The sequence below is a fragment of the Limulus polyphemus genome, unplaced genomic scaffold, assembly GCF_000517525.1.
Source record: "Limulus polyphemus unplaced genomic scaffold, Limulus_polyphemus-2.1.2 Scaffold181, whole genome shotgun sequence".
Taxonomy (NCBI): Eukaryota; Metazoa; Arthropoda; class Merostomata; order Xiphosura; family Limulidae; genus Limulus; species Limulus polyphemus.
Genome location: NW_013665791.1, coordinates 459017 through 486573, shown reverse-complemented (window position 1 = coordinate 486573; position 27557 = coordinate 459017). Strand labels below are relative to the sequence as shown.

The following is a 27557-nucleotide window of genomic DNA, read 5'->3' as shown; positions in this document are numbered from 1 at the left end:
TTATTCCTTTTACGTTCTCTGACAGTCTGTACTTATTACTTTAAGTTCTGTTGTCAGCTTTTAATTATTATTTTAAATTATGTGACAGCATCTAATTATTCCTTTTACGTTCTCTGACAGTCTGTACTTATTACTTTAAGTTCTGTTGTCAGCTTTTAATTATTATTTTAAATTATGTGACAGCATCTAATTATTCCTTTTACGTTCCCTGACAGTCTGTACTTATTACTTGACGTTCTGTTGTCAACTTTTATTATTGTTCCAAATTCTGTGACAACCTTCAATTATTCTTTATTCTCTAATCATAACTTATAAGGTTTGAGTTAATCACCACTTGTTCCATTCCTGAATGAGAAAATTCACTTATTACGCTATTATTGAAACTGATAGGCAGAAAGAGTGTTGAGTGCAGCGGTAATTTCAGCAATTTAAATAATTATATAATAACAGTTAGGAGGTTTGATTCCTCCTGTTTCATACGAATGTTCCCCCTTTTCAAAAAATTCCAATACACAGTTATTATTTTACCAAATACCTAACAGCCAATTAAGAATGAAATAAATAATCAGGAAGTCAAAAGTTGTTCTTACGGCGTTTTGTTATTGGCTATCGAATATTTTCTATTTTGTTTTGCTTACAAGATAAATGGGCATTGAGCTCTTGATTATACCTAATTTGTGTTATAAAGTAAAGAGCAGAGCTCTATATGTTTCTTATAGAATATTTGAATGCTTGTTATTAATCGCGGGAGTATTTGGCGTTTTAACAAATGAAAAGAAAATTAACAATTTATAAGTACCCCTAGTCTTGTTGAGTTTTGTTTTTTACTTTGAATTTTATGGCTGTAAAACAGATCAATGAGTTTAAATGGAGCTGCTTTGAAAAAAATTATATACCTTTACCGCTCAGCTGTATGCTATAAATAAAACAATGAAAGAAAATTGCCAAAGCAACGTTTAATATGACAGATACTTTAGCTTTATCTGATGTAGAATGAAAATATTTTTCGATGGCATAATTACAATGAATTAAGATTTCAACATCTTATGAGGGTCTCAACCTGTCTGTGTACCATAAAACTTGTCTGAAATAATAAAATTAATAATAGTATCAAGAAACATAAGCTGAAACTGAAAGCGTATAAGTACATAAATGTTAGGCCTAAAAGTTGTCATTAAAATCATGTAAGCTGCAGATGAACCCCAGTACTCTTAGTTTGTTAATTTTTCAGATTCCGAAACAGAGTTGTGTAGAAATAGCATTTCAGATATATCTGTTTCCCCAGGTGGCTCAGAGGTAAGTCCGAAGGCTTATAACACTAAAAATAGGAGGTTTGATACCCGCGGTGGGCAGAACTCAGACAACCCATTTTGTAGCTTTGTACGAAACAAACAGATCTCTTTCTTTTATCTTCCACAACTCACTGTTTAAGAGGCCTTTCGTTTGATATCAGAACTCGTCAGTGGGACTGAACTGATTTGGAATTCTAAATGGACAAACTAAAAGACGTGTGAAAAATAAACATCTGCAGTTTACGTGATTTTTGTCACAGAGCTATTGATTTCTAATGCTTCATCAGCTTTTGACGTATAATTATAAAAGTAGTATACTGCATATGTAAATGACGTTTCTGAGGAAATTTTCACGATTCTTCAACATTTCTGCAGGTGTTCTTCAAAGTTCTGTTTTATCATTTTTACTCTATTTACTCTATATTGCAGATGTACCGCAACTTGGTTATCCTGTCGATTTATTTCAGTCTGCAGATGACCCAGTCCTACTTGCTACTTGCCAGAGTACTTCAACATGTTGTTAATTGTTTTCTCCAGTGGTGTAAAACCTGGCGCCTTTTAATGAACAGCTCTGAAACTAAAGCTATACCGTTTAGTCCAAGCCGTAAGGACCTTAAGTCTTGTCGCGATCCTCGACTTTTCAATATCCGTCTTGATCATTTTCCCATTCAGCTCTCAGATGTTGTCAACTATCTGGTTTTTACCTTTGGTAAACATCTCACCTACAAAACCAACCTTACTGCCATCTACTCCAAAGTCTTCAAGAGATCAAATATTATGTGATGCTTTATTGGGACCTGCTCTGGATTAACAACTTCTATTTCACTTCTTCGGCTTTTCTCTTTAGCAGCGGTCGTCGTCCTTCACACGTGTTGCCCTTTTTCCGATCATCTTTTTTCAATGCCAGGTCTTCTGCAATTCCTTTGTCGTTTATGTATTCTTTAATCCCATCCTTTCAATGCTTTATTGGTCTTCTTTGTCTTCTCTTGCCGGCTACTTGCAGCTCTAATGTTCTCCTTATTGCTCGTTCTTCTTTTCTTCTCTTCACGTGACCAAACCACCTCACCCTCGCTTCTATTACCTTTTCTTCTATTCTACAGACTCCTGCTGTTTCCTTAATTTCAAAAGCTCCCATTTAACTTTATACTAATAAATCCTTTGTTCTTCAAGGTCTAATCTGTGGCCATACTGCTTAGGTATCAGCTTCCTCTACCTCTTATGATCGTCTCATGATTCTGGAAAGTCATTTTCTCATTATAGCTTTCCAAATTCGTTTCCGAAGATCTACAAAAACAAAGAGATTGCCTTTCCTCCCGTCATTTCATACCTCCATAAGCTTCGTCAAAAATACATAGATAGGTGCTTCATTAACAGTAATGTCATCCTTGTGAACTTATTGAATTTGTCTGTAAAATTTGCTAAGAAAATTCCTTTCGCCTGCTGAGCATCTCCTTAACATATCTCAAATTTTTCTTCAGGTAAATGATCCAAATTTTGATGTTGCCCCATTGCCACTTCTGGTTCCCCCCATATCTATCCATTTTAAGTAGCTCAAGATTCTTTCACAATTGTTACATTTCGCACATTTGATCTGCGATGCTATCACTGCTGTTCACTTTTAATTCTCTCACTGTTTCTTCATTCTCTTCTCTTCATACACTGATTAAAGATTGCTTTTTGTGATCACACAGCGCAATTGATGAGTTCTGGTATTAAACGAAATGCCACTTGTGCAAAAATTTGTGAGAAACAAAATATGAGTCTCAAATGATATTTTTACACGCCTCTAATTTGAATCACAATTGGACAAATTGAGGAACTGAAAAAAAAACAAAAAAAAACATCTGCATTTTTACATAATTTGTACCAGAAATTTTAGGCTTATTGGTTTCTCAAACCTAGCCAACTTTCGGCTTTAAATCGTAATATGTAAACATTATTCTATTTACTAAAATATTTAATATAAGCTTAGAGAAACGAAGAATATACATTCGCTACTGAAATCTTTTTAAAATATAATTTTTCCTCATTATGCACTAAAGATATTTTTCTTTTGAGAAATTTAGAATATACCAGAATAATTAGCTGTCGCAGTTAGTATTATTATTTCCACGTATAAAACTGAATTTGAAATAACTTATAGTTTTTCATATTGTCATGAAAACGCTCTGTGAAAATTTAAAAAAAAGTTATATTGATCCTGTTCATCTTCAGAAATTATTATCGCATTTATTGCATAAACGATTTGGGGTTTTAGAATAACAGAATATTTGAAACAAGTTATTTAACCAAGTCATGGTATTATCTACAGCTTGGTCATAATTATGTACTCATATGCATCTTATTCTTATTAGAATAATCTCTTTATTTTCAGTCGTATCGAACTAACTAGATGTATCAGTTGTTTGTCGTCTGCACTTTATTGGACATCGAGACGGTGAAGGTCAAGTGGAATATTAAGGTACTGTACTCTGTTATAACGAGTAGATACATAATTATGGAGCCCCCCAATGGCACAGCGGTATGTCTGCGGACTTACAACGCTAGAATCCGGGTTTCGATACCCGTGGTGGGCAGAGCACAGATAGCCCTTGTGTAGCTTTGTGCATAATTAAAAACAAACAAACAAACATAATTATGGCTCACCTTGTAATATGAGAAAACTGAAGTCAAACATATTATTTTATCCATATGATGTCGTCTTCCTTGCTTTGTTTTTCAGCTTTAGCGAAAAATATAATTTTGTTAAACTCTAGTTAACTTGTTTTCTAAGCTTTCTTAATTATAGGATACATCAGATTAAATATAAAATTACTTTGCATGACAGATAATTTACTAAATTCCTTTTAGGATATTGCGCTGCATGATAGCTGGCAATTACAGATATAAGATCCATATAACGAGCCATAAAAATACTTTACAGCCCCCCAGTGGGTCAGTGGTAAGTTTACAACTTATAACGCTAAAATTTGGAGCTCGATTACCCGTGGTGGAAAGAAAGCAGATAGCTCATTGTTTAGCTAAACTAAACAATAATATGCAAAGCTCTTTTATTTTATAGTATGTTTCATGCTTTATTTTGCATTTTTACTTATGATTAAGTAACAAACATATATATATATTTTAAAGTCCTCAAATATGTATGGTGCATATAATGTCTGAAAAAATTACATACATATGTATAATATGTAATGTAAAAGAAGTTGAAAGATAAATAAAAAAGTATGATAGAAAAAGGTTTGTCTACATATCGCAGTTTCGTAAAATAAAACAAGCGAAAATCTGCATTTCGTATAGATTAATTTGTATTACAAATCAAATCATCGTATTGAAATAAGCGACACGAGGAAAGTAACAAAACCTTTTCATTCCACATGCCTTTAAGCATAATTATGCCTTGAGCTTCAAGTATAATGGTCAGCTGGACACACATGTCCGGGATGACATCCAAAGAAGTTACGTGCTCGATATTGAATAAGAGCTAAATTGAGGACTGGTTCTAAAAACAACGTTTCTTCCCCGTATATACCAGAAGAAAAGCAGGAACTTTGTGTATTGTGCCGAAGGACAAGGATCGTTTTCATATGAATTATTGAAATCTGCTGATGAATGTCTATTTATTTAACCCATTGTTAGATGAAATAGTCCCGAGGAGGTGCGGTGATCCAAAATTCATTCATCACAAGAACAAAAAAAAGACAAAAAAGTTTCAACGAACGCGTCTCAATAGCTTTTTTTTTTGTTATAATAGCCACATGATCATTTTCTCTTTATTTACAATAAAGTCGAATTATAACAAAACTATAAAAATGATGTGATATTATTTTATTCATCGTATTTTCTCCATAGCAACAACATTTAGAGAATCAAACATAAGCTTGGTATTAAGAGCCAAAACATTCGTAGACTATGCTACTATATGGCGGAATAATGAAATACTGAGAAACAAACAGTGCTCGAGTCCGTAGACGCACTATATCCTTTTAGGAACAGTTAGAAATTAACCAAAATAAGGTAATAACTGAAAAACTAAAACAAAAGTTAACAGAATAATTTAAAAAAATATATATTTTAAAACTAGTGACGTTCTAAAAACTACGGTTTCTTTTCGGATGACATTTCAAAATAATTTTATTCATTGTTACTATTGTAAGATAAGTCAGCTGATCATACTGTGCTGTAGGTGTGTACTACGAGGAGGTAAAAATAATAACCTAACGTAATTCGGATATAAGAGAACATAAAAGAGGAAGTACATATAGTAAGGATTTGCCGTTTTGCTTCACCAACGGTGTGTGTGTGTGTGTTAGTTCATTTAGAAAATAGTATTGTTTATTTATTTATTGCCCCTTCGTGTGCTTATCGAGACTAATGAGAAATGTAAACTGAGTCAAATTTGTGGAAAATGTTGCACACACATACAATAAATCGACAAAACTACCTAATGTTTCTTTCCGTTTTATGCTTAGGCAGAGTTAGTGTGCTGTTACAACATCCCAGAACGAGGCAATGCTGAAACGGAGATATTCTTTAACACATTTTCACACGTGTGCGCTCAAATTCGAATACAGTTTGCTGTCAAAAGAGATTTTTATTTATGGTCAAAAAGGTTGCAAAAAGTGCCAGAATTACAACTATAACGCAAACGTAGCTCTTAATGAATGTATGAGCCAAAGATAGTAGAGTAATAACGTAATAGGACTGGATATAAAACATACTGAAACATAAATGAACGTGTATTATAAAACGACGTAAGTAGTAGTTAATAGAAATTTGGGCAACTGTAAATTTTATGGATATTTTTTTGTTGATTGCACTAGCTTGCAACGGTATCATACTGTTACTGTATTCACTATTTCTTTCTTACCTTCAAGCTTTAATGACATACTAAAATGTTCGACATACCTAGCCAACAATATTGTTGTGATAATATTTAAAGTTAGCAAAACGTTTTACAGCTCGTATTTTGATCACCATCCAGTTTTACTGAATATCCCGTGATAAATTTTGGACTGAATATAGACAAAACTTAAGCAATTGTCATACGCAATTTCTTTTTAGAGCCATATAGCCATAATATCTTTCTAAAGTCATCTAGGCCTAATCTAGAAGAAAACGACCTAACTAGCTGATTTTCTTCCATAGCCTAAACCTAGCATATGGATTAGATAAGATGGCTATATAATTCTAAATACGGTATTGTTACTCTGTAATAGGCTTTTTTTACAGTGTAGATTACTAGAATATATTTTTTGGTATACTTCATAAAGTTATATAATTCCAAAGGAGTTGAGAAAGTTCTTGGACTTAGCTATGTGTGGTCTTAAGGCAGATTGATTGGTTATTTTGATTGGTTTTCTCTCTCTGGAATTGTGTGCTTATTGCTTATTGGTTGGAATATTAAAATTATTTTAGAAATGTGTTGCGAAGCTGTTATTAATTGAGAAGTTTGACATTCTATTGGATATGTATTCGTTGGAAAGTAAAATTAATAATTTGAAATATTGTACGTGTAAGAGATCAGGTTTAGTGACGTTGAAATTTCTGCATGAAATTATTATTGATGAAGTGAAAGTTTTGTTATTTCATTTTATTCCTGACCTAAGAAAATAAAGTCGTCAGAAGCATTTGTTTAGAAGTTTTTATCCTTTCTCAAGGTGGTTAAACAGAGTTACGTACAACTACTGTTAAGTTGAATATGTGACACATATTGACATTATGATAATGTATTTATTAAACTGTTAATCCACATGTCTTGTGACTGTGAAGGAGATAAACCAATAGAAGTACCAGGCCAAGGATAATATCAGTCATTCTTGATTTTTACCACTACAACAGTGACTAAACAACTACAGAAAACACACGATATGATTATTTAATACGGTGCCGATGGAACTGATAACTTGGGTGAAAAATATGGCAATATTTGGTCGTTATGAACTTCAAATACGACATCTCTTTTCTATTTCAAGTGCCAAAAATCTTAATTTCTGGATTTATAAATAGATCGTTGCCTCACCAGATCGCTTGTTGTTTATAATATTTATGGAAGCAACTCTCTTTTCACACATTGCTGAAAATTCCTCTCTACAGGACTTCTTTCACAAGTAGCACCAAATCTACAAATTTCCTACCTCAAAACATCTAGTTGGACACATTCTGAACGTTAGAAATATAGACGCTCAGTAGATCAATATATTGTTAATTCCTGGTATCTAACGGTGGAATTAATATTTACAATAAAGAAGTTATTGGTTTTATGGTCCTTATTTCACAGTTGGGCTTTTATTCGTTTACTAACACCAATCTCAACACACTACAAGTTACATCGTAGATATGTTTCGAAAGAACGCCTCTGAGTTGGGATCATTAAAAGTATTTTCTTTTGTGACAGAGAATACATTCAGTATAAAAGCAGCTTGGGAAACGCTAGTGGGTTTGTATTTACATTTCCATTGCTTTAGGTGTATAATTCATACAGTGCAGCTATTCCTTGTTGATTCAAAGAATTTGACAACATTCTCATCTTATGTGCACAAAGATATTCGTTTTGAAGTGCCAACTATTTCAAAATTTCATTCCAGCAACACTCATCAAGCCTTGTGCAAAATAATGGAATTTTTACAAAACCTTTAAATCTTCGCGGAAGCTCTGCAGTCAGCTACCATGGAAGTAGTAGTTTCTGGATGCTGTCCTCTGAGATCTGTAGGGATCCCATAAAAAGAAAAATCTGACATATCTGATGAAGCTGGGGTTCTTGATACCGATGAAGAGGAGGAAGATAAAGAAAAGTAGCGAAACGGTAAGAAAAAGGACAGTGAGGAACAAATAACAACGAAGTATAAAGTTTGTGAGAAAGAGACTGAATATTTCACATCGCTGATTTTTCAAAGCCCGTTCCCTTGGCTGTGGTTTCGCTAGATAGTAGATAGGGACAGTGGGAATCTCGTTAATCCATTCATGCGATATTTCACATCAGTGAACTAAGGCTATATTTAGAGACTGAATATTTCACATCAGCGAACTAAGGCTATATTTAGAGACTGAATATTTCACATCAGTGAACTGAGGTTATATTTAGAGACTGAATATTTCACATCAGTGAACTAAGGCTATATTTAGAGACTGAATATTTCACATCAGCGAACTAAGGCTATATTTAGAGACTGAATATTTCACATCAGCGAACTAAGGCTATATTTAGAGACTGAATATTTCACATCAGTGAACTAAGGCTATATTTAGAGACTGAATATTTCACATCAGTGAACTAAGGCTATATTTAGAGACTGAATATTTCACATCAGTGAACTAAGGCTATATTTAGAGACTGAATATTTCACATCAGTGAACTAAGGCTATATTTAGAGACTGAATATTTCACATCAGTGAACTAAGGCTATATTTTGCAAAGTGGTCTTTTTTTTTCAAATAATTCATAACCTGTAGTCTCATTAGACTTTAATTGTGTTGAATTTGAATATTTGGTACTAATAAAAAATATAATTTTTAAATGATAATTCAAGATTTCAAATTAGCCTAAGAAGAGGATGGAAACATCAAAACTTTACAATATAAAAGGTTAAAAAAATATAAATAAAATTTTATTTATTCTCACTGATTTTTTTTATGACCATCTATTTAGTTTGTTTTAGCGCAAAGCTACACAATAGGCTATCTGCGCTCTGTGAACCACGATGAAAGCGAACCCCGGATTTGAGCATTGCTAGTTCGCAAATTTACCGCTGACCCGCTGGGAGATATGATTATAGGAAGTATTAAGTAATGTTTACCGTGTTTGACCATTATATGACTGTATTTTCTACCGATCAATCACCCTGATTGGCCAAGTAGTTAGCGTGAACCAAGCTGCAATACCTAAACAAATGTTGAACTGGGTGTGGCCAAGTAGTTAACGTGATCCAAGCTGCAATACTTAAGCAAATATTGAACTGGGCGTGGCTAAGTGATTAGCGTGATCCAAGCTGCAATACCTAAACAAATGTTGAACTGGGTGTGGCCAAGTAGTTAACGTGATACAAGCTGCAATATACATATTTCTTATTGAAAACGTAAAATACTTTTACACATCGTATTAAAGTTACTGTTAGTACAAATGATGAGTTTTAGTGATGTTGAGCTCTCCAGTGGTCAGATGGGAGTTTTTTATGGTGTTGCGGAATAATTGTTTTTCTCCATCTGGTCAGTAATTCTAAATTAAGGATGACCGTGCCTGAACCTTGGAATCTCTAACCTGGTCGTTTATCATAAGTTTCGTATAAAGTATTGCCAATTCAGTTTGAAAATACCAGATAAACGTATTTATCTAATAACAATTAAAATTATTTTCTCCGTATTTTGTTTAATTTTTCAGTTCGTTAGTTGTGTATTCAGTGAGTAGTCAAAGGCTATGTATTTAATGTTATCTCATGAAAAGCAGAAATCTAAGAAGACAAAAACCGATTTACTGATTTCTGAATAAAACATTTAACAATGTAAAGAAACTTCAACTGGAATAACTTGTTAATACATACTGTAGGACCGGTATACCCTGGTGGTTAGAGTGTTCGACTGTGAGTCCGATGGTTCATGGCTCGCGTCCCGTTTCTGCAAAAATGCGCTTCGCACTTTAGGGTTGTGATTGTATTATAAGACAATTGTAAAATCCCACTATTTGATCACATAAAAGTAGACCAACAGTAAACAATGCGTACTGTGGATTAGCCGTCTTCCATCCAGTCTATCAGCAATGCGAAGATTGCCCCTGTGTAGCTTTTGGAGAAAAGTCTGAAACAAACAGTTCGTGTACACATTGCTTGCTGAAATAACAATAATAACATATGAGTTGAAGTAAAAGTTTTGAGACGGCTTGACTGGGTAATGGAATTTTTTTTATAAATGTATTTTAATATGTTAAACACTGTTCTTTTGTTTTATTGACAACGTTTAAAGTAGTTTGGTAAAGGGACCAGTATGCTTGAATTTTGAGGGGTAGGTATAGATTGCTGTTTACCTGATGCGAAACATAATCGTGTTATAGTTGCAGAGACACGAACGCTAAACGTTTTTTCAGGCGAAACTAAATAGATGTATTTTGTAACACTACACTTTTTCTTAATCGGTATTTCATACCGCCATTTTTTTTTCATTAACCGCTGTTTACTGATCGTACTTTGTTGTTTTAGTTATGCTAGTTATTACTCTGACTGTTGGTATAAAATCTAACCCAATCCAATACAATGCATTACATATAGAGAAAATATTTCCCAGACTTTAAGCTGTGGGTGCGTTATTAGCGTGGCTAATGAGTGGTAGAAGAGTGCTGTTGTTGACTGGCTTCCTTCCATCTGGTAAGTAGTTCAAAATTAGGGACGGCGGAAGATAGTCTTAAATGCTTTTCTATTAATACAAAAATACAAATATGCCATTATATATAATTATTATTGATATAACAGTGTTCGGTTATACTCAAACCTCACAGCAGAATAAATGTATGAGACAAACTTCAGTGCAGCAGGAATGGAAAAAAATCTTTAAAGAACTACTTTTATTTTATTTCAAATTCTGAGCACGTTACTAGACTTGTTTCCCCGAAAGGGTGCCAAAATCTGCCTGGAGGTGTTATCTGTTTTAATCACTCGCACTACTGTACAGTACTGTGTTGTTTGTCAGTCATTCAGTAGACACTAAAGTGACGTCACATAAGGGACACTTAACGTTGCAGCTTGTTCTTTCGTGACGTCAGTAAAACGTGCGCCTACCATGAATCATGAGAATATTTATACACTCTGTAGGCTACAACACATCATGACATGTGAACTTCAAAAGCAGGAAATAAAAATATTTGTTACTCTTAATTTTGGTTTTATTTACTCTTGAAACAGAACACTTTCGGGGAACCATGAGGAAGTACATCAACTATAATGATAGTTCTTAGGTTAGCGTATGTGATAACAACTCAAGTCCACACATATAGACGTGTGAGAACCACGAATGATGGCTTTTATAGACATGTAATTGAACAATGGAAGAATACACAAGGCAGCATCTATTTCCTCGTTGCTAATCAACAACCCCATGAGTTACGACACAGTAGTTGTCGTAAAATTAATCATTGAATCATATTGGTCAGACACAAGCATTAACGTCACTTGTTTATTTCTGTTACAGTGGCCTTTATCACAACCCTCCTTCAATCACTGCACTCTCGACACAGTAGGCTTCGAGCACGTACAATAAATCATCAAGAGTAATAATGGTAGCATGTTATACTTATGTTTGTTGATATAATTCCAGTAATAATGGTAGCATGCTATGCTTATGTTTGTTGATATAATTCCAGATTTACTTCACTGATTAAAAAAAATAAACACACACATTAAAACAGTGCAATATTTTTCTAAACATCTCTCAGAATGTAAGTATGACCATCATACTTTGAAGTAAGATTCCACCGATGACCAGTGTAAAATAAATGTATAGTCATCCATGTAAAGATTCGAAAGCTCGAGCGCTTTCAAAGTGTTGACTCTTCTCCATCAGACGATTTGTCAGATTGTAAGTTACATGTTACATTTCGTTTGTTCTTTCGTTACATGGTTTGGTATAAACAAATGACCGAGTAATCGCATTTCATAAACATTTTTTTATCTGGGATTTGCTTCGAAACTAAAAAGCATCTGCCAGATATGAAAGAGCTTGGTTAGTTCAGTGTACTTAATAGACTTAATTTTGTCTATGTCCTTGTCGCATTTTTTTATTTGTCTAACGACATTTTGAACGTGGTGATACAGAATAAAAATGATTTTAAGAACTCAAAATTTAAAATTAAGTCCATGAAGAATTTGAAAAGAATCTCTACACAACAAATTGGAGAAGCTACAATACGTTCTTCACGTTCATTGAAAAATATCAAAGAATTGAATAAAATCCTTACAATTAGTATAAACGGGTTGCATAGGCCTTATGTTTTGCAACATAAGTATTTGCTAAAATAATTTATAAAAATGATTCGTCAATAATGAAAGTTGGTAAAAGTAGCTTCAAGTTTTGTAGTAAAACTTGTACTATGTTTTAAATAGCGTATCTTGAACACGAACATTTTTTTCAAATGATAAGAAAAAGCACCCATAGAGAATCATAACGAAATTAGGGTAAATAAAAAAACTTGATTTTAGGTTTTATTCGTATACTAGCCGTGACCCGCAAAACATTTGCAGTAGTTTTCATGTTTTTCGCTTGAATTGTCCTTATTCTACCATTTTCACGCATGCCATTTAAACTACGCTTATATATAAGAGTGGGAATTAGGTAGGTGTGGAGATTAGGAATGAGGTTGGTGTGTAGATTAGGAATTAGGTAGATGTGGAGACTAGGAATGAGGTTGGTGTGTAGATTAGGAATTAGGTAGATGTGGAGACTATGAATGAGGTTGGTGTGTAGATTAGGAATTAGGTAGGTGTGGAGATTAGGAATGAGGTTGGTGTGTAGAATAGGAATTAGGTAAATGTGGAGACTACGAATGAGGTTGGTGTGTAGATTAGGAATTAGGTAGATGTGGAGACTAGGAATGAGGTTGGTGTGGAGATTAGCTTTCAAGCAGCTCTGAAAAAGTCTTCAGGTAGGCCTGAAGAGTAGAATTAAGTACATGTGACGACTAGGAATTATGTCTATAAGTATGTTTGTTTGTTTGAAGTTAAACACAAGGCTACACAATGGGCTATCTGTAAGGTTTATAGCGTTGTAAGTATGCAGACATACCGCTGTGCCACTGGGGGGGGGCTTATAAGTATGAAATGTATAAATTATATAGAACTTAGATAAATACGCTTGCATTGAAAGTAATCTAGACATACTGTATGGAGTATGGTGGACTTTGATATCGAAATTCATCATTCCTTTAAATATATTTATCGACATTTCCTTTCAAAAATTCATCATTATATTTTTTGTATAAGGAATACGTGAAAGAAAACACTAATTGCTTATGTATTTCTGTTGTGAGTCTGTGGAATTATTCTAGGCAGATCCACTCTCTTAGTGATTATGTTTCAGACTAGCAAGTTGAACCTTTACACCTATGACCAAGAAATCGGTTTTTCGAAGTTAACCTTCCATTTATCCCGTTTTATGTTGTTGCTTCTCCCTCTTTGTTCATTTTAGTGGGTTCTAGTAAAGCGTTTCACAGTTATCTGTGTTGTAAGATTACTTTGTATTTTCTATTGGATCAAATGTGAGCTAATGGGACTTATTCCAAATACAAGTTTTTTTATGTATATAACGTATTTTTGTTTATGACGTACAATTAGTAACTCGTCTAATACTTCTAATTATAAGTTATCTGATTAAGGAGCTGACAGTACAACACTAATTAGTCGAATGATGCTGATGTTTTTTGTACTTACGTTACGATGTCTCATAGCAACAATAATAACAGTAGCTTGATTAGCCATAATGCTCATTATACTTTTTTTTTTTGTCTGCTTAGCAACAATAATCCTATTTGTTGAATTGACAAGAAAAAGAATACAGCCGTTACTTTAACCCCTTAACAACGATAAGTTACTGGAACTTGATAATCCGTAATTTTCAAACTTTTACGTGCTCTTAGCAACAACGGTATCCTCTGCTTATTTAGCCCGCGTAATTTATTCAGTAAGATTAAAACTCACAGATACACACAAAAAAATTACTTATTCCTCAGTCTTTTTTTTTTTAATTTTATTTAAAGCTACACAATGGGCCATCTGCACTGTTTCCACCGCTGGGAATCGTATCCCAAATTTTAGTTTTATAAGCTATCAAGCTTACCATTGAGCTACTGGTGGCATCCTGGAGCATCCAATTAGTAGAAATTGGTAATTAAATAGCAACGAACCCCACTAATCGATTAGTGTTCAATTATTTTCATGCAAAGACACATCTTGTTTAACCTAACAAAACACGAGATCACCTATGTACTTTAATTAAAGGGAATGATCCTCTCAAGCAAATAATCAAATATATTTCAAGTTAGTTATCTAACCAGTATAAAAATCAGCGTGTATGTCATGTCACGCTTGATTTCTCGAAAAAGGAGGAGTCATAAAAGCCAAAATGCATTTATCGAGATAGAATAGTTCGACTACTGTCTGTCCTTTACGATTTTAGTAACGGAGGTGCAAGAGAGCCGTGAAAGTGGAGGGTGCCGTGAAACCTTATGAGTGTAGTGAGTGTTGGTATAATAAGCCTAAATTAAAGCATAGTGTGGGATCATCTAGCCTAGAGCCAGGTGCATAAAATTTATCATGAAAGTAAAAATATCGATTTCATTTTAAATTTAAATCATTTCTGAATTAAGCTCTTTTTGTTATATCACCAACGTTTTTAATAAAAAACAAACCATTCTAATCAATAGAGACTCTAAATTAAGAAATTAACAAATATTAATATTAACTTTTAATACTCTCAAATTAAAAAAATATACACATTGCTTAGGCAAATGACGTAGCTCATTTTCAAACTGTCAACGTCTGGTTGTGTGTTTAATCCCTCTTCACTTGGGAATGGTATAATTACATCGAGCTCATATTGCAGTCAACTCTTAATTCTTACTCCTCTTTGTCCAATACAAGGTGTAAAAAATGCTTACTCATGCTAATATATAACAACAAGCTTTTCAAATATTATTCACTTATAATACATTCCTTTTTAAAACACTTAAATACATATAACATAAAATCAACCAACCTTCTTTCAAAACATTAAACTCGTGAAGATAATTAATTTCAGAAATTCGTTGATACCGGTATGCATTCATCAAAAAGATATTACATTTGGAAAACAAATCAACAAAACATTGAACCTTACAAGAACCCAATATTCCCCTTCCTTAAATTTGTAGTTGCATCATATTATGTGTCAATCTCTAAGTCTGTATACGTAGCTTATAGTGACTCCAGCTTTTATTACTGACAAAAAAAAAACTTACTTACTTCTCCATCTGAAAATGTAATTAGAAACAAAGCGGCCAAGAGATATGAATGTCACATGAGCCCATCTTTCATTTTCTCCACATTTGTGCATGCATCTTATAGTGCCATCACCTCTAATCAATCACTAAGAAAACTAACCTTCCATACTGTTGTTTTCTTAATGCAAAGCCACATATTAGGCTAACTGCACTCTGTCAGCCGCAGAAAATCGAAACCAGATTTGAGCGGTGTAAGTCCGTAAACTTACCGCTGACATACCTGGGGACCTTACCTACTGAGAAGTTGATTATAAAGTAAATCGACAGATATTCGAAAGTCACAAGAGCATAGTTTATTATCTCGATATTTGTATGTAAGTATAATAGTGGCGCCACCTCTACGTAACGTTTAAAGATATTAATCATCCATAGTAAAAAAGCTAATTTGAAAACAATTTTACAGGAAATTAGCTTTTATTTCTCCTACATTTGTGTATGCAGATTACTGTGTAAAAATATTATTTTTTTACCAATGTGTTTTTTTAGACGTTTAGTGGCCGTCACTTCATTTCTTTTTTTTTCTAAATTCATAAACGCCACTTGTTCTAGAAATTGTTAATATAATTCATAATATAATAACACAGTAAAATGAATTTTTTCTATGTAAGTGTGTGTTGTGCGAATTGTTATCTTATCGTAAGTACACGATGCAACATGAATAATAAGGGCGCGGTTATATAAAATGTGACATAGTAAACAGTTTTGTCCACCGAGTGGTCTCTAACCCCGGATTTTATTGTTGTAAGTCCATAGACGTACTGTTGACTTACATAAATGAAATATATCTCTCAACTATTACTTTTGAAGGAGGGGGAGGCATTCCGTACCGGCTTCTTTGGTTTTACTTTGTTAACAAATTGTCATTTGGCAGTGCATTTCTATGTCTGTAATGTAACGATAAACATATTCATTATCTCCGACTTCTTCACTCCTTTATCCTTGTAAGAACAGTGAAGCAACTGCCTATCCTTCTATCTATCTATCCATCCGCCTGTCTTTCTATATATCTAACTGCCTACCTTTCTATCTATCTTTCCATCGGCCTGCATTTCTATCTATCTCTCTGCCTATCTTTCTATCTGTCTTTCCATCTGCCTGTATTTCTATCTTTCTCTCTGCCTATCTTTCTATCTGTCTTTCCATCTGCCTGCATTTCTATCTATCTCTCTGCCTATCTTTCTATCTGTCTTTCCATCTGCCTGCATTTCTATCTATCTCTCTGCCTATCTTTCTATCTGTCTTTCAATCTGCCTGCATTTCTATTTATCTCTCTGCCTATCTTTCTATCTGTCTTCCATCTGCCTGCATTTCTATCTATCTATCTTCCTGTCTTTTTTTCTACCTATATTTCTGTTTTCTTTCTATCTATTTGTTTATCTGTTTATCTATACATCAGTATTTATCTAAATATATCGACATATGTTAATAAGATTTCCCATTACCTTTATTCACGCTTACTACAGTAATCAAATAAACTATGGTCAGCGATAATTTAATCGTAGCAGTTTATTACTATTATTTCTAGCAATAATTGCAATAAAGGTAAGTTCTTCAAGCCTTAACAATAAAGTTTATTGAACTATTCTAATCATTAACGTTTAATACGTTTCTGATTTTCGAAACCATATTGATTATTGTTACCATGACAACAGTTCTCGTCTTCCAGTAATTTTGCTTTTGTATTGGCAAGTTACAGAAGTTTTATTATGTACAAGTGACTTAAATTCCGCCAGCAGGATAATGAAAAATTTCCCAAAGTGCCTTAACGATGTGAAAATCCATGAAAATAAATTTATATCTACCTTAGGTTTGATATGTGAAGTGACGTAGTTTCGAACTCGCATAGTTTCCATGACAACTTAAATATACGATTAAATTTTTCAATAAAAAGGTGATCTGAATGTTGGCTTAATTATTATTCCGTATAGAGTGCAAATATATATATATATATACAATGACTTTGTCCAAAGTGGTTTATGTTGATAGATAGAACGTACTTATAATTTTCTTAGGTTTCTGAAATGTAAGATATTTTTTTTTTATTGAAAAGTAGTTGTCCTAATAAACTCAGTGTTTAAACGTTAGTTGCATGAAGAATGAAGAACATTTTGACAGATATATAAGGTTTTAGTTTGTTTGTTTCAGAATTTGCGCAAAACTACGCGAGGATTATCTTTATATAGCCGTCCCTAAGTTTGAACTGACTGGAGGGAAGGCAGCTAGACAGCAGCAATTACCTCCAACTTTTGAGCTTCTCTTATCTGATCGATCGTATATTTGGTCATCACTTTTATAGAACACCCACAGCTCCAAAGTAGGAAACGCGTTTTTGCGGCAGCGTTTGACGAGCAAGGTAAAACAAGTTTACCTATGTACAAAAACATTATTTTGATCGAATTCGTTATTTTCGATATTGACTCAGGTGAATGCTTGTGATCTCTAATAAGCTCTTTCTCAAACGATATATTTCAGTAAGGTCCTAAAATAACGAAAGATCAGATTTGTACAGAGGTACAAAAAGTATAATGACAACTTGCTTATGACATTTTTATTTTTGTTATGTCAAAAATTTCCGAGATGGCGACCATTTAAAATGTGCGAAACAAAGTATATCTATATATAAATCAGAAACAATATAATACATCGAACCTTTCCCATTGTGAATATACTTAGTCTGATTCATGCCACACCATTTTTATATAAGAAAGTTACACCTTCGAAGATTTGGAGGCTAAATTATCAGTTGAAACACAGAATTAAAACTTGCAACAAAGCTAACGTCACAATATGCACTATATATATATGCTCCATGATAATTATTTCTCAAATAGTTACAGAAAAAGTTGCATACTCACAAAAAATATGAATAATATGTATATTAGCTGCCATGTTGACAGATGGGTGTATTATTTATGTCATCATTTTTTATTTTCTGGGTCGCATAACAGAATGAACAATAAATAAATAAAAACGAGTGTTGACTGCATGGGTCTTATATGAAACTCCTTTGAAACAATCTTAAGCCTTATGTAGTCTGCCCAGTACTTGAATAAATTTACTGTATTCTCTACCTCTTGTTCATTAGTCTTGTCAACAAAATCTCAATCCGGATCAATTGTCTTAGGTAACTGTTGCTGGGTGATGATGGAAGAAACAGGGTTGTGTACTGGTAATGGTAAAAACTTGGGTACCATAAAACAGCTGAAACATTTGCACAACATCCCATTGTCCTTGCCTCTGAGCAACAATGGCAATAGGCAAATATTAGGTAATAAACTGATGTTGTATCAAAGATGATCTATAGGAGGTAGACCTTCGATGCCATATACCCGATTAGAGTTTAGCCTGTAGTTGATTAGTTTCTTTCTTCTAGTGGAAAAGGACGTAGTTACCAGACATGTTTGTTATTTTAAAACTTCGTTTGTTTGAACTGATAAATGGCAATGACTTAATCGCGAAGTTAGTTCTCGGAAAATATGGGGAAGTTGGTCAGTGATACAGAAGTGGTATATGTCTATACAAAACGTTGTGAACCTAGCTTTTCTTGCTCAGCTCTGTGTTGTCACTCATTTAATTGGGATGTAAATGAGAGCATTTTATTTCCCAGCCTTTATCCCTTTTTTATGTGGATTGCTTGGTGTTTACCGATTTCACAATGCGCAAACAATCCTTATATGTTCTCCGAGATAAATGGTGATTTTCGAGTTATGACTTTCCAATTTTTAATCCTCCCGTTCATAAACTCAATACCTCTTTTGTTCTTAGTCACTATTCTGGAATGATTTGTTCCCTTGTTGTGATTATATTTAGTTTTGCTCCATGCTTTGTCATTTCCATATATCGAACCTCTCCCAGTGTGAATATACTTAGTCTGCTCAATGCCTTACCATTTCCATATAATAAAGTTACATCTTTGAAGTTTCGGGAAGTCAAATTATCAAGTGAAATACAGAATTAAAACTTGCAACAAAACTAACGTCACCATATACACCATAATCCTTGCAGGCATCAATCCATACTCCAAAAACGAGGCTATATCATTTCCCCTATATCTGATGTATTAAAATACAACTCAGGAAGATATTACCGCCAACAATATGTGTGCAACATGACAGTTCACTGTTGTTTAGGACAGACAACATGCTCAAGATTATACACAGTGGTTAAAACCATATTTCTATTTATTTTGTTACTTTATAATTTAGGGAGCATTTTAGGTTCTTAATGATATTGTTCTATATCCAACACACACGTGCAAACGTATCCAAAAAGATCACATACAATGACATAAGTATATGTAAAAATGCAATTGTGAAAACGTACAAAAACCCAGGTATAAAACACAAACTCGCGTACACACACATATATAAACATATGGAGGGTCATAGTGAACATACAAATAGATGTATTAAGCATATAAATTTCGTTGTAATTTATGTAATTTTTAATAACAATTTTTGTGTCGTAAGTGCATTGATAATACTGGTAGACACTTTGAACATTTGTAAAGTCAGACTGATTGAGTGGTCATGCAAATACGACTTAATCACGAAGGAAGAGAATATGTGTTGTACTAACCATAATTTCGAATACGTTTGCTCACTATCTATAAGAAGAAGAAACTCTAATAGATTTGAACATATTTGAAACGACTTCTCTCTTTACGTTAACTGAAATTTCTGAAATGCTTAAAGAACTAAGATTTAATAAAACTTTGCAAATTTACGATGTATAATTAAGTTTTACACTCCTGAAAGACAAAAAGAAAAAAAACTGCAAATTTCCAAAATAAGAACAAAAGATAGATACACTATGATTCAAATAAGTATTCATGATGTCAGAAAAACACGTAGGTCCAATAAGTTGCCCCTGAAGAAGAAAGGTCCACATTTCGAAAGCGCTCAGTTTATAGGGTTTTTATCATTTTGTACTAAGATAAGTATGATATTGGACAAAGTAACATTCTAATTGAAAATACCTAAAGGTATAAATTTAACTATTGACATAAGTAGTCTATGGAAAAGTAATTCTTGTATATATATAAATTAGTATTGCCTAGGTGTCGTTTTACGGATATAATTAACGTCACTAGAATGTAATTATTTATCTATCTTATCCTACTATTTTTAACTATATTATTAATATTCCAATCCTTATGAAGTCAGAAGTAACGAGCAGAAGATTGGTGTGACTAAGAAAATTAACAAACCTTACACTTAAGTATGCAGAGTGTTTACGTTGTATTTTTGAAAAATATTCATTTTTAAATATTAACAAATTTGTTCTTAAAAATGAATAAGAAACCGATTTCTACAGGTTCTGCTCAGTTGTTTCTTTATTTTTTTCCATTTTCTTGACGTATTAAAACACCGAAAGTTAGAGATGTTAAATTTGGTTTGTTTTGAATTTCGCGCAAAGCTACACGAGGGCTATCTGCGCTAACCATCCCTAATTTAGCAGTAAAGGACTAGAGGGAAAGTAGTTAGTCATCAACACCCACCGCCAATTCTTGGTCTACTCTTTTACCAATTAATAGTGTGATTGACCTTCACATTATAACGAGCATGTCGATCATGTTTGGTGGGATGGGAACTCGAACCCACGACTCTCAGATCGCCAGTCAAGCGCCCTGACCACCTGGCCATGCCGAACCTTCCCAAAAGCATAAGGCTAGATGGAGTATTAGGAAAATTTTTCAGTATTTTATGAGGTTTTTAGAGAACTGTAAATTCTATTATATTTCAAAGAAACACAATTTTTAAGAATAAATAATTTTAAGAAAGTCGCAAAATATACGCAAGATTTGTAAGAATATTGCAGACTTACTTCCCGTGTGTCCCCCAGTGGCACAGCGGTATGTCTGCAGACTTACATCAATAGAAACCGGGTTTCGATAGCCGCGGTGAGAAGAGCACAGATAGCCCATTGTGCAGTTTTCTGCTTAATTATAAACAATCAAGAAACTTCGCATGTTTCCTAATAACTTGAACACAGTAAAATATAGAAGGCGCTTTGAAAATGTTACTGAAACTTACCACAACACTTTCTGTTGATTTTTTGTTTTCTTTTTCTGGAAGTGAGTTTCTGGGAGTAGAGTTAGGAGGAGAACGTGAAGGAGAGGCAACGTCCAGAGGTAAAGCGACTCCTGGCCCTAGTCTGCGTATGGTTCCCATTGCGACACTGACCCGGCGTGGAGAGTTCATACTAGTATGTTGGCTATTCTCTCGAGTGATAATGGTCGGACTCTGCGAGTCTGAATGTTGTCCAACTCCACTAGATAAGGTCGCAGATCTCCGGGGCGATGAAGAAATGCCCATCACACTGGCCTGCCGTAAGGCAGGTTGAGAGGCCCGGCGCAGAGCAGGTTGAGAGGTCCGTCGGATGCTCTTGCGGTGAACCATAGTTCCTTTCCTTGCTAACATGGACATAGTTTTTATTTGTACGAATCAAGGGCTTTACTGATAAAGACTAAGATATGCTCGTAGCGTTAAATTTATTGTCCTAGAATAACATATTCATTTAGAAGGTGTATTCTAAGTTGTATAATATGTTTCGGTGTTTTACTATAGTCATGATATAAGGCTCATTGCTCTGTTGTTTCTTTGGTTAATCAATTTTTCTTTTATGGTTTTTTTATCTTTATAAGGAGCTTATTTAGCTTCAATGAGTACACTGAATTATCATACATCTGCAACTTAAGCTCTAATTTTTCTTTGTCCTAATTGATATATACCAAGTTCAGTTCGCAATGGTTCAGCGCAATGAATAATCACTGATTTATCTCGTAAACAAGCACTGAAGGCGTACGTTCGGCTTTCTGTTGCAAGTGGTGGAGTCAGGAGGTTGTTCGATTCACCTTCCTTTATTTTCCCCAACTGTCACTTGTGGCTGAAACTGCTGCGCATGATTTCAATGTTATGAGTTTCGCGTTTTATCTGTGTCTCAGCAACGAGGGTTTGCCATTCTGTAAGGAAATTAGGTTAACTGAAAATACAGCCAGCATTTAGAAGTAATAACTCTATAGGATATTATCTTTTGAGCACTAGCTCTTTTTAAGCACAAATCCTCTTTCAAAGCGTTTAATTTTTCTCTCGTTCATTGTGCATTTTAACACTTTCATACTGTTTTACTTTTATTCTGTTTCATATAATTTCCATTTTTGCTCGAGTGCGTCTCACTCCCTCATTCCTATTTACTAGGCCTAATTCTTTTTATTTCTATTTTCCCTCCTTTTAATTCATTCCCATATCGCCATTTCACTTTAGCATTTGAGTTCACATTCCATTTATTTTTTTCGATCTTCTAGCAACTCTTTTTTTTTTTCACTAATAATTCGTCTGCCCTCTCGTTTTAAGCTGCTTTTTATACCTGTTCACATAGTAATCTTTAACTTGTTTCCAAATATCAGTTCCATCTTTCGTGTTTTGATTACTACTCCTGTTTCTATTTATCATATCTTTCGTTGTTCTACTCCATCCTTCGCATCTCATTTACACACACTTTCTTCTTCACGGGTTTGCATTTTATTCCCTACATTTACTTAATATCTTCTTTTTTTTTAGCTTATTCTAATATGTCATTATACTTTTTCTGTTTAATTAATTTATTTTCCTCACTATCCTGATCTGCATCTTTCTCTTTTTATACATTTTGTATATTTTACATTATTTTTTAATTTCTCAGACGTCACTTTTTATTTCTCACTATATCATTCGATTCAACCAGTTATTCTAGGTATCCTTTGTGCATTATTTACATTTGTTCTTTTCGAAAAAAAAATACTGGGTGAATAAATAGGAAGTGAAACATTCGACTGCAAAGCTCATATCAAGTAGCCCCCCAGTGGCATAGCGGTATGTCTGCGGACTTACAACGCTAGTAACCGGGTTTCGATACCTGTGGTGGGCAGAGCTTTGTTGTGTAGCTTTGTTCTTAACTACAAACATATCAAGTAACAGAAGCGCTTGTTTGTATACTATTGAAGTTCGAAGAGTATCCGGATAATTATTTTTACTCTACTTCTGATCAAAGAAGACTAGAACTAAAAATGATTAAATATACTGTTTTTACGTTTTTATAATAATTATAATGGATTGTTAGGGACAATGAAAATATAGTTAGGAAAAATTGGTTCAAGTAACAAGAGACATCATATTTCTGAACTTCTATAAAACATTAATAACATGTTAACAGCATGGTCCTTCTTCGAATGTAAGTTTCTGCCCATATTCCGATATTCTGTGATAAATTACATTTTGTGCTTGTAAATTTAATGCTCCAGTAGCTTAAGAAGTAATATCACTTTTATATACATTAGAAATATTTCACATAATGCTTATTATACTCTCCTTTAGTAAGTAATATAATTTGAATTTTATAGCAACTTCGCCTAAGGTTCTACCGTTTTCTTTCATAATTAATAATTCATTAGAAAACCTATCCACGCTTCATGCAGAATTAATTTCGGTTGCTTCACAGGGATGACGAAACGACATCGGTTTATGACAATCGCCATACAAACCTATCACATAATGGCAATCAGCAAAGGTACCCTTAATACGCGCGGCATTCAACGTCACTTTCGTTTGGCGTCGGTTTCACAGAGGTCAAATTGAAATGCCTTTCGTCTAACTGTTTAGTCTTTGTAAAGTCGATTTTTGGATTTTTAGAGGCAGAGGTTCACTCAATTTCCTTATGAAAATTTATTGAAATTGGTTTAGCCAGTTCCTCACAACAACTTGTGACGTCAAGACGCCAGATAGACAGCTCTGCTTTGTGGCTAGATAGATAGATGTAGGTACTTAGCGTAAAGATTATATACAAGGGCTTAGTAAATTCTTTCTTAGTAGGCAATATAGTTTGGATTTTATAAAGAATATATGTCATATGTTGTTACGCTTTTCTATGGCTTATAAAAATGATTGTCAATGAAAAAGGGATTTTAAGTTTTTTAGTTTATAAGCGTGCATCTTGGGTTTCACAAACTAATGAGGGAATGGAAAAGTGTGTATATATCTGCGTGTGTTATATCTAAAAAAATTAGAAAAATGAAAAAAAAAAACTGCACTCGCCTTGCCATTTTTTCTTTTCTTTTTCCTTGTGGGGGATTAGGACTTTCCTCTAAATCTTTTTTTCTTCTTCTTCTTATTCTTAAAGTACTTTTCCATCTCAATTTGTACACTGGAAAGGCCAGTAAGAAGATTTTGTTTTGGAAACTAGTCTCCGCCTGAGCTTTATTGGCTGTTCTATACTATTACAGTAAAGTGAAAACATCCATGCGCAATACACTTCTAAGCAGCTTTAAATAAACCCAGCAGCGTTATACCGAGCTGTCAACTGTTATACATTCAATAATTTGTAAGTTATCACTGAACTTTGGGTTAACTCTTCAATGCCTTTTTCGTGTATTTTTATAGAAATAAAATTATTATGTTAAAAAGCTTATGAGATAAAACATGTTCGTATAAAGGTCCACGGGGTAGGTCTCAGCCTGTAATGTCAGGATATTTCTCACGTGAGTTGGCACACGAAACAATAACAGTGTGGACTGGCATAATCGCGTTTGGGCTCAGACAAGCAAGGTGTCTCAGGAAATTATTATGTTTTTTCTTATACCCACCTCACGAGTTGACTCCTCTTTCTCCCGAATGTCCATCCTTCATAATTTTCAGATGTAATTTGACAGTATCAAATTATGTCATTCAAATGTAATTTGACAGTATCAAATTATGTCATTCAAATGACGTCGCGAGTACGTATCTTATCGCTTGATTTTCTTGTAGCTTGTGGATTGGTTATAACAAGTAATAGGAATTAACAGGTATATCTGTAACACTCTCGTTGTCACATTGTTTTACTGTTTCGTATAGTATTTGTTTGTTTGTTTGAAGATAAGCACAAAACTACACAATGGGCTATCTGTGCTCTGCCCACCACGAGTATCGAAACCCGGTTTCTAGCGTTGTACGTCCGTAGACATACCGCTGTGCCACTGGGGGCTTCGTATGGTATCTGTATTGGTTTGATTAATTCTAATTTTGTCTGAAAGTTTTGTTGTTGTTGTTGTTGCTGTTTTTACAGATTCGAGATGAATTATACCAATTTTGAGATTCGGCAGAAAAGTGAGGATTTTCTGAACTAGATGTTGTTTTGTTCGTAACCCTTACACGACCTTAGCTATTACTTGATATTTTCTTCCTCTTTATCTAATTCAACGTAGTGTAAGGAAAAACCATATTATTTTCTTCTTGGTTACGCTGTCGATTCCAAAATCACTAGATAATTGGTTTAAAGTAGTTTGAGTTTTTGTTCTTTCAGAAAATATAATTGGTTGATTTTTACATAAATTAAACCAACGTACTTTAATTCAATTTTTATGTTATGTAGTTATCTTTAAGCCTTTCTCATGGCATGTGCACCTTAAAATGTTACAGCTTTTCAAAGAGTCTTGGGTCGAGTTATTCTGAAAGAAACTTTAGGTTCTAGGTTCTTTTAAACGCCTTAAAGAAGTTTTGCTGCAGTGAATTTGACGTTATGTTCACACTTTTTTATGTTATTCAGCGATATCAAGAACGTGAAATGACTATTGTACCTTTAAATTATTGTTTTTAGCCTCTTTAGGGTTAGTGGTTGAGTTGTTCTTATTAATGATTTTTTTTTTCTATTTTCACCGTTTATTGAACTGTAAAAGATTTTGTTAGAGTCACCACTGATTTCTCCTCTTTACTTTTTACCTTACGGTATCCAAAGTGGGTCAACGATAAGTTTACTGACTTACAACGCTAAAATCTATGGTTCGATTCCCCAGAACGTAGTCCACTGTTTAGCTTTTTGAGAAATCAACAACAACAGTTAATCTTACGTGGTTTTGTAGTAGTAATCCATTTATTATTGCCACCTTCAGACATCTTTGACCTTCTCAGTTACTTTTCAGTAGCTTCATTAGGACTACCTTCAATAATAGCAATTATAAACACTTTGGTGTTACAATAAATAAACAATAAATCTAGGGGCCCGGCATGGCCAGGTGGTTAGGGCGCTCGACTCGTGATCTGAGGGTCGCGGGTTCGAATCCCCGTCACACCAAACATGCCAACCTACGCCTTTGCCTGGTCCCAAGTCCAGGATGAGAAAGGAGGAGCTTTGGGCGCGGGGCTAGCAACTCCACCCCGCAAAAACCAACCTGCTACAAGTAACTGCAACAACAACAACTTCCGTTGCTTATGCTCCACTGAGAGTTTACAGGAATACAAAAAAATAAACTTAATCTAGTTCACACCGAAACACTTCAAATAATTGACGGAGTTCACACCAAAACAATTCAAATAATTGATGATATAAATAGCATCTCGACCACTACTTTGTCTGTGGTATCCCAACCGACTTGATGAGCCCTGATATTGGGTGTTGGATATAGCAGACGTAGTGGGGTTGACATATTATTACATTCTTCTTTTCTTTCGGCCCAGCATGGCCAGGTGGTTAAGGCATTCGACTTGCAATCTGTGGCTCGCCCTTTCAATCCCACTATTCTCTGGTAAAAGAGTAGCCCAAGAGTTGGCGGTGGGCGGTGATGACTAGCTGCCTTCCCTCTAATTCTTACACTGCTAAATTAGGGACGGCTAGTGCAGATAGCCCTCGTGTAGCTTTGTGCGAAATTAAAAAACAAACAAACAATTCTTTTCTTTCACTCTTATAAGTAAAAACTATATTTACACGTGTTATCTACGTGGCCACTCACCTCATCAAATGATTTTAAAACAAAACAGTTTAGAAGTAAGTGGGTGACTTATATCATTGACAGTATTTGTTTGATCCTCTCTTGATAAAATATAACATCTATTACCTACTTGATACATCTAGCTATAAGTTTAAACTTGGCCGCTACATTAAACTTTAATTACTGAAGAAGGAAATAGGCTCTAGTTTGAACATTATTTGGCGAATTCATTTAATGAACATTATGGATGGTAACGCTGTAATCACGTGTACAAAAAAATAATAATATCACATTTTGGACGCTAAATTCTATAAAAAAAATCTACATTTATTAGCATCTCTTCAATCAATAACTACCTGATCATATGGATTTATAGCTGAAACTCGCCGGTGGTTCAGCAACAGACAAGTTTCAGAGCTTATAAAGATAAAAATAAGGTCTCGATACCCGTGATGGGAACAGCGCAGATAATCAGTTGTCTAGCTTTTGCTCTTAAAAACAAACTTGTTTTACTTACATATCGTATAAGTAGTGG

At 34.0% G+C, this 27557-nt stretch overlaps 1 protein-coding gene across 4 annotated transcripts in view; it reads right to left on the bottom strand.

The window, feature by feature from the left end:
- Nucleotides 1–15547, bottom strand: part of LOC106478115 — a 44759-nt gene extending 29212 nt beyond the window's left edge. For 2 of the 4 annotated variants that reach the window (XM_022381651.1, XM_022381655.1), the window contains exon 1: nucleotides 15404–15547. In XM_022381651.1, coding sequence (XP_022237359.1) covers nucleotides 15404–15439 — 36 coding nt within the window. In that variant the 5' untranslated portion in view covers nucleotides 15440–15547. Of the gene's footprint in view, nucleotides 1–15265 lie in introns of all 4 variants that reach the window. The other 2 variants (XM_022381653.1, XM_022381654.1) reach the window with 2 other exon arrangements.
- Nucleotides 15548–27557: the final 12010 nt, after the last annotated feature.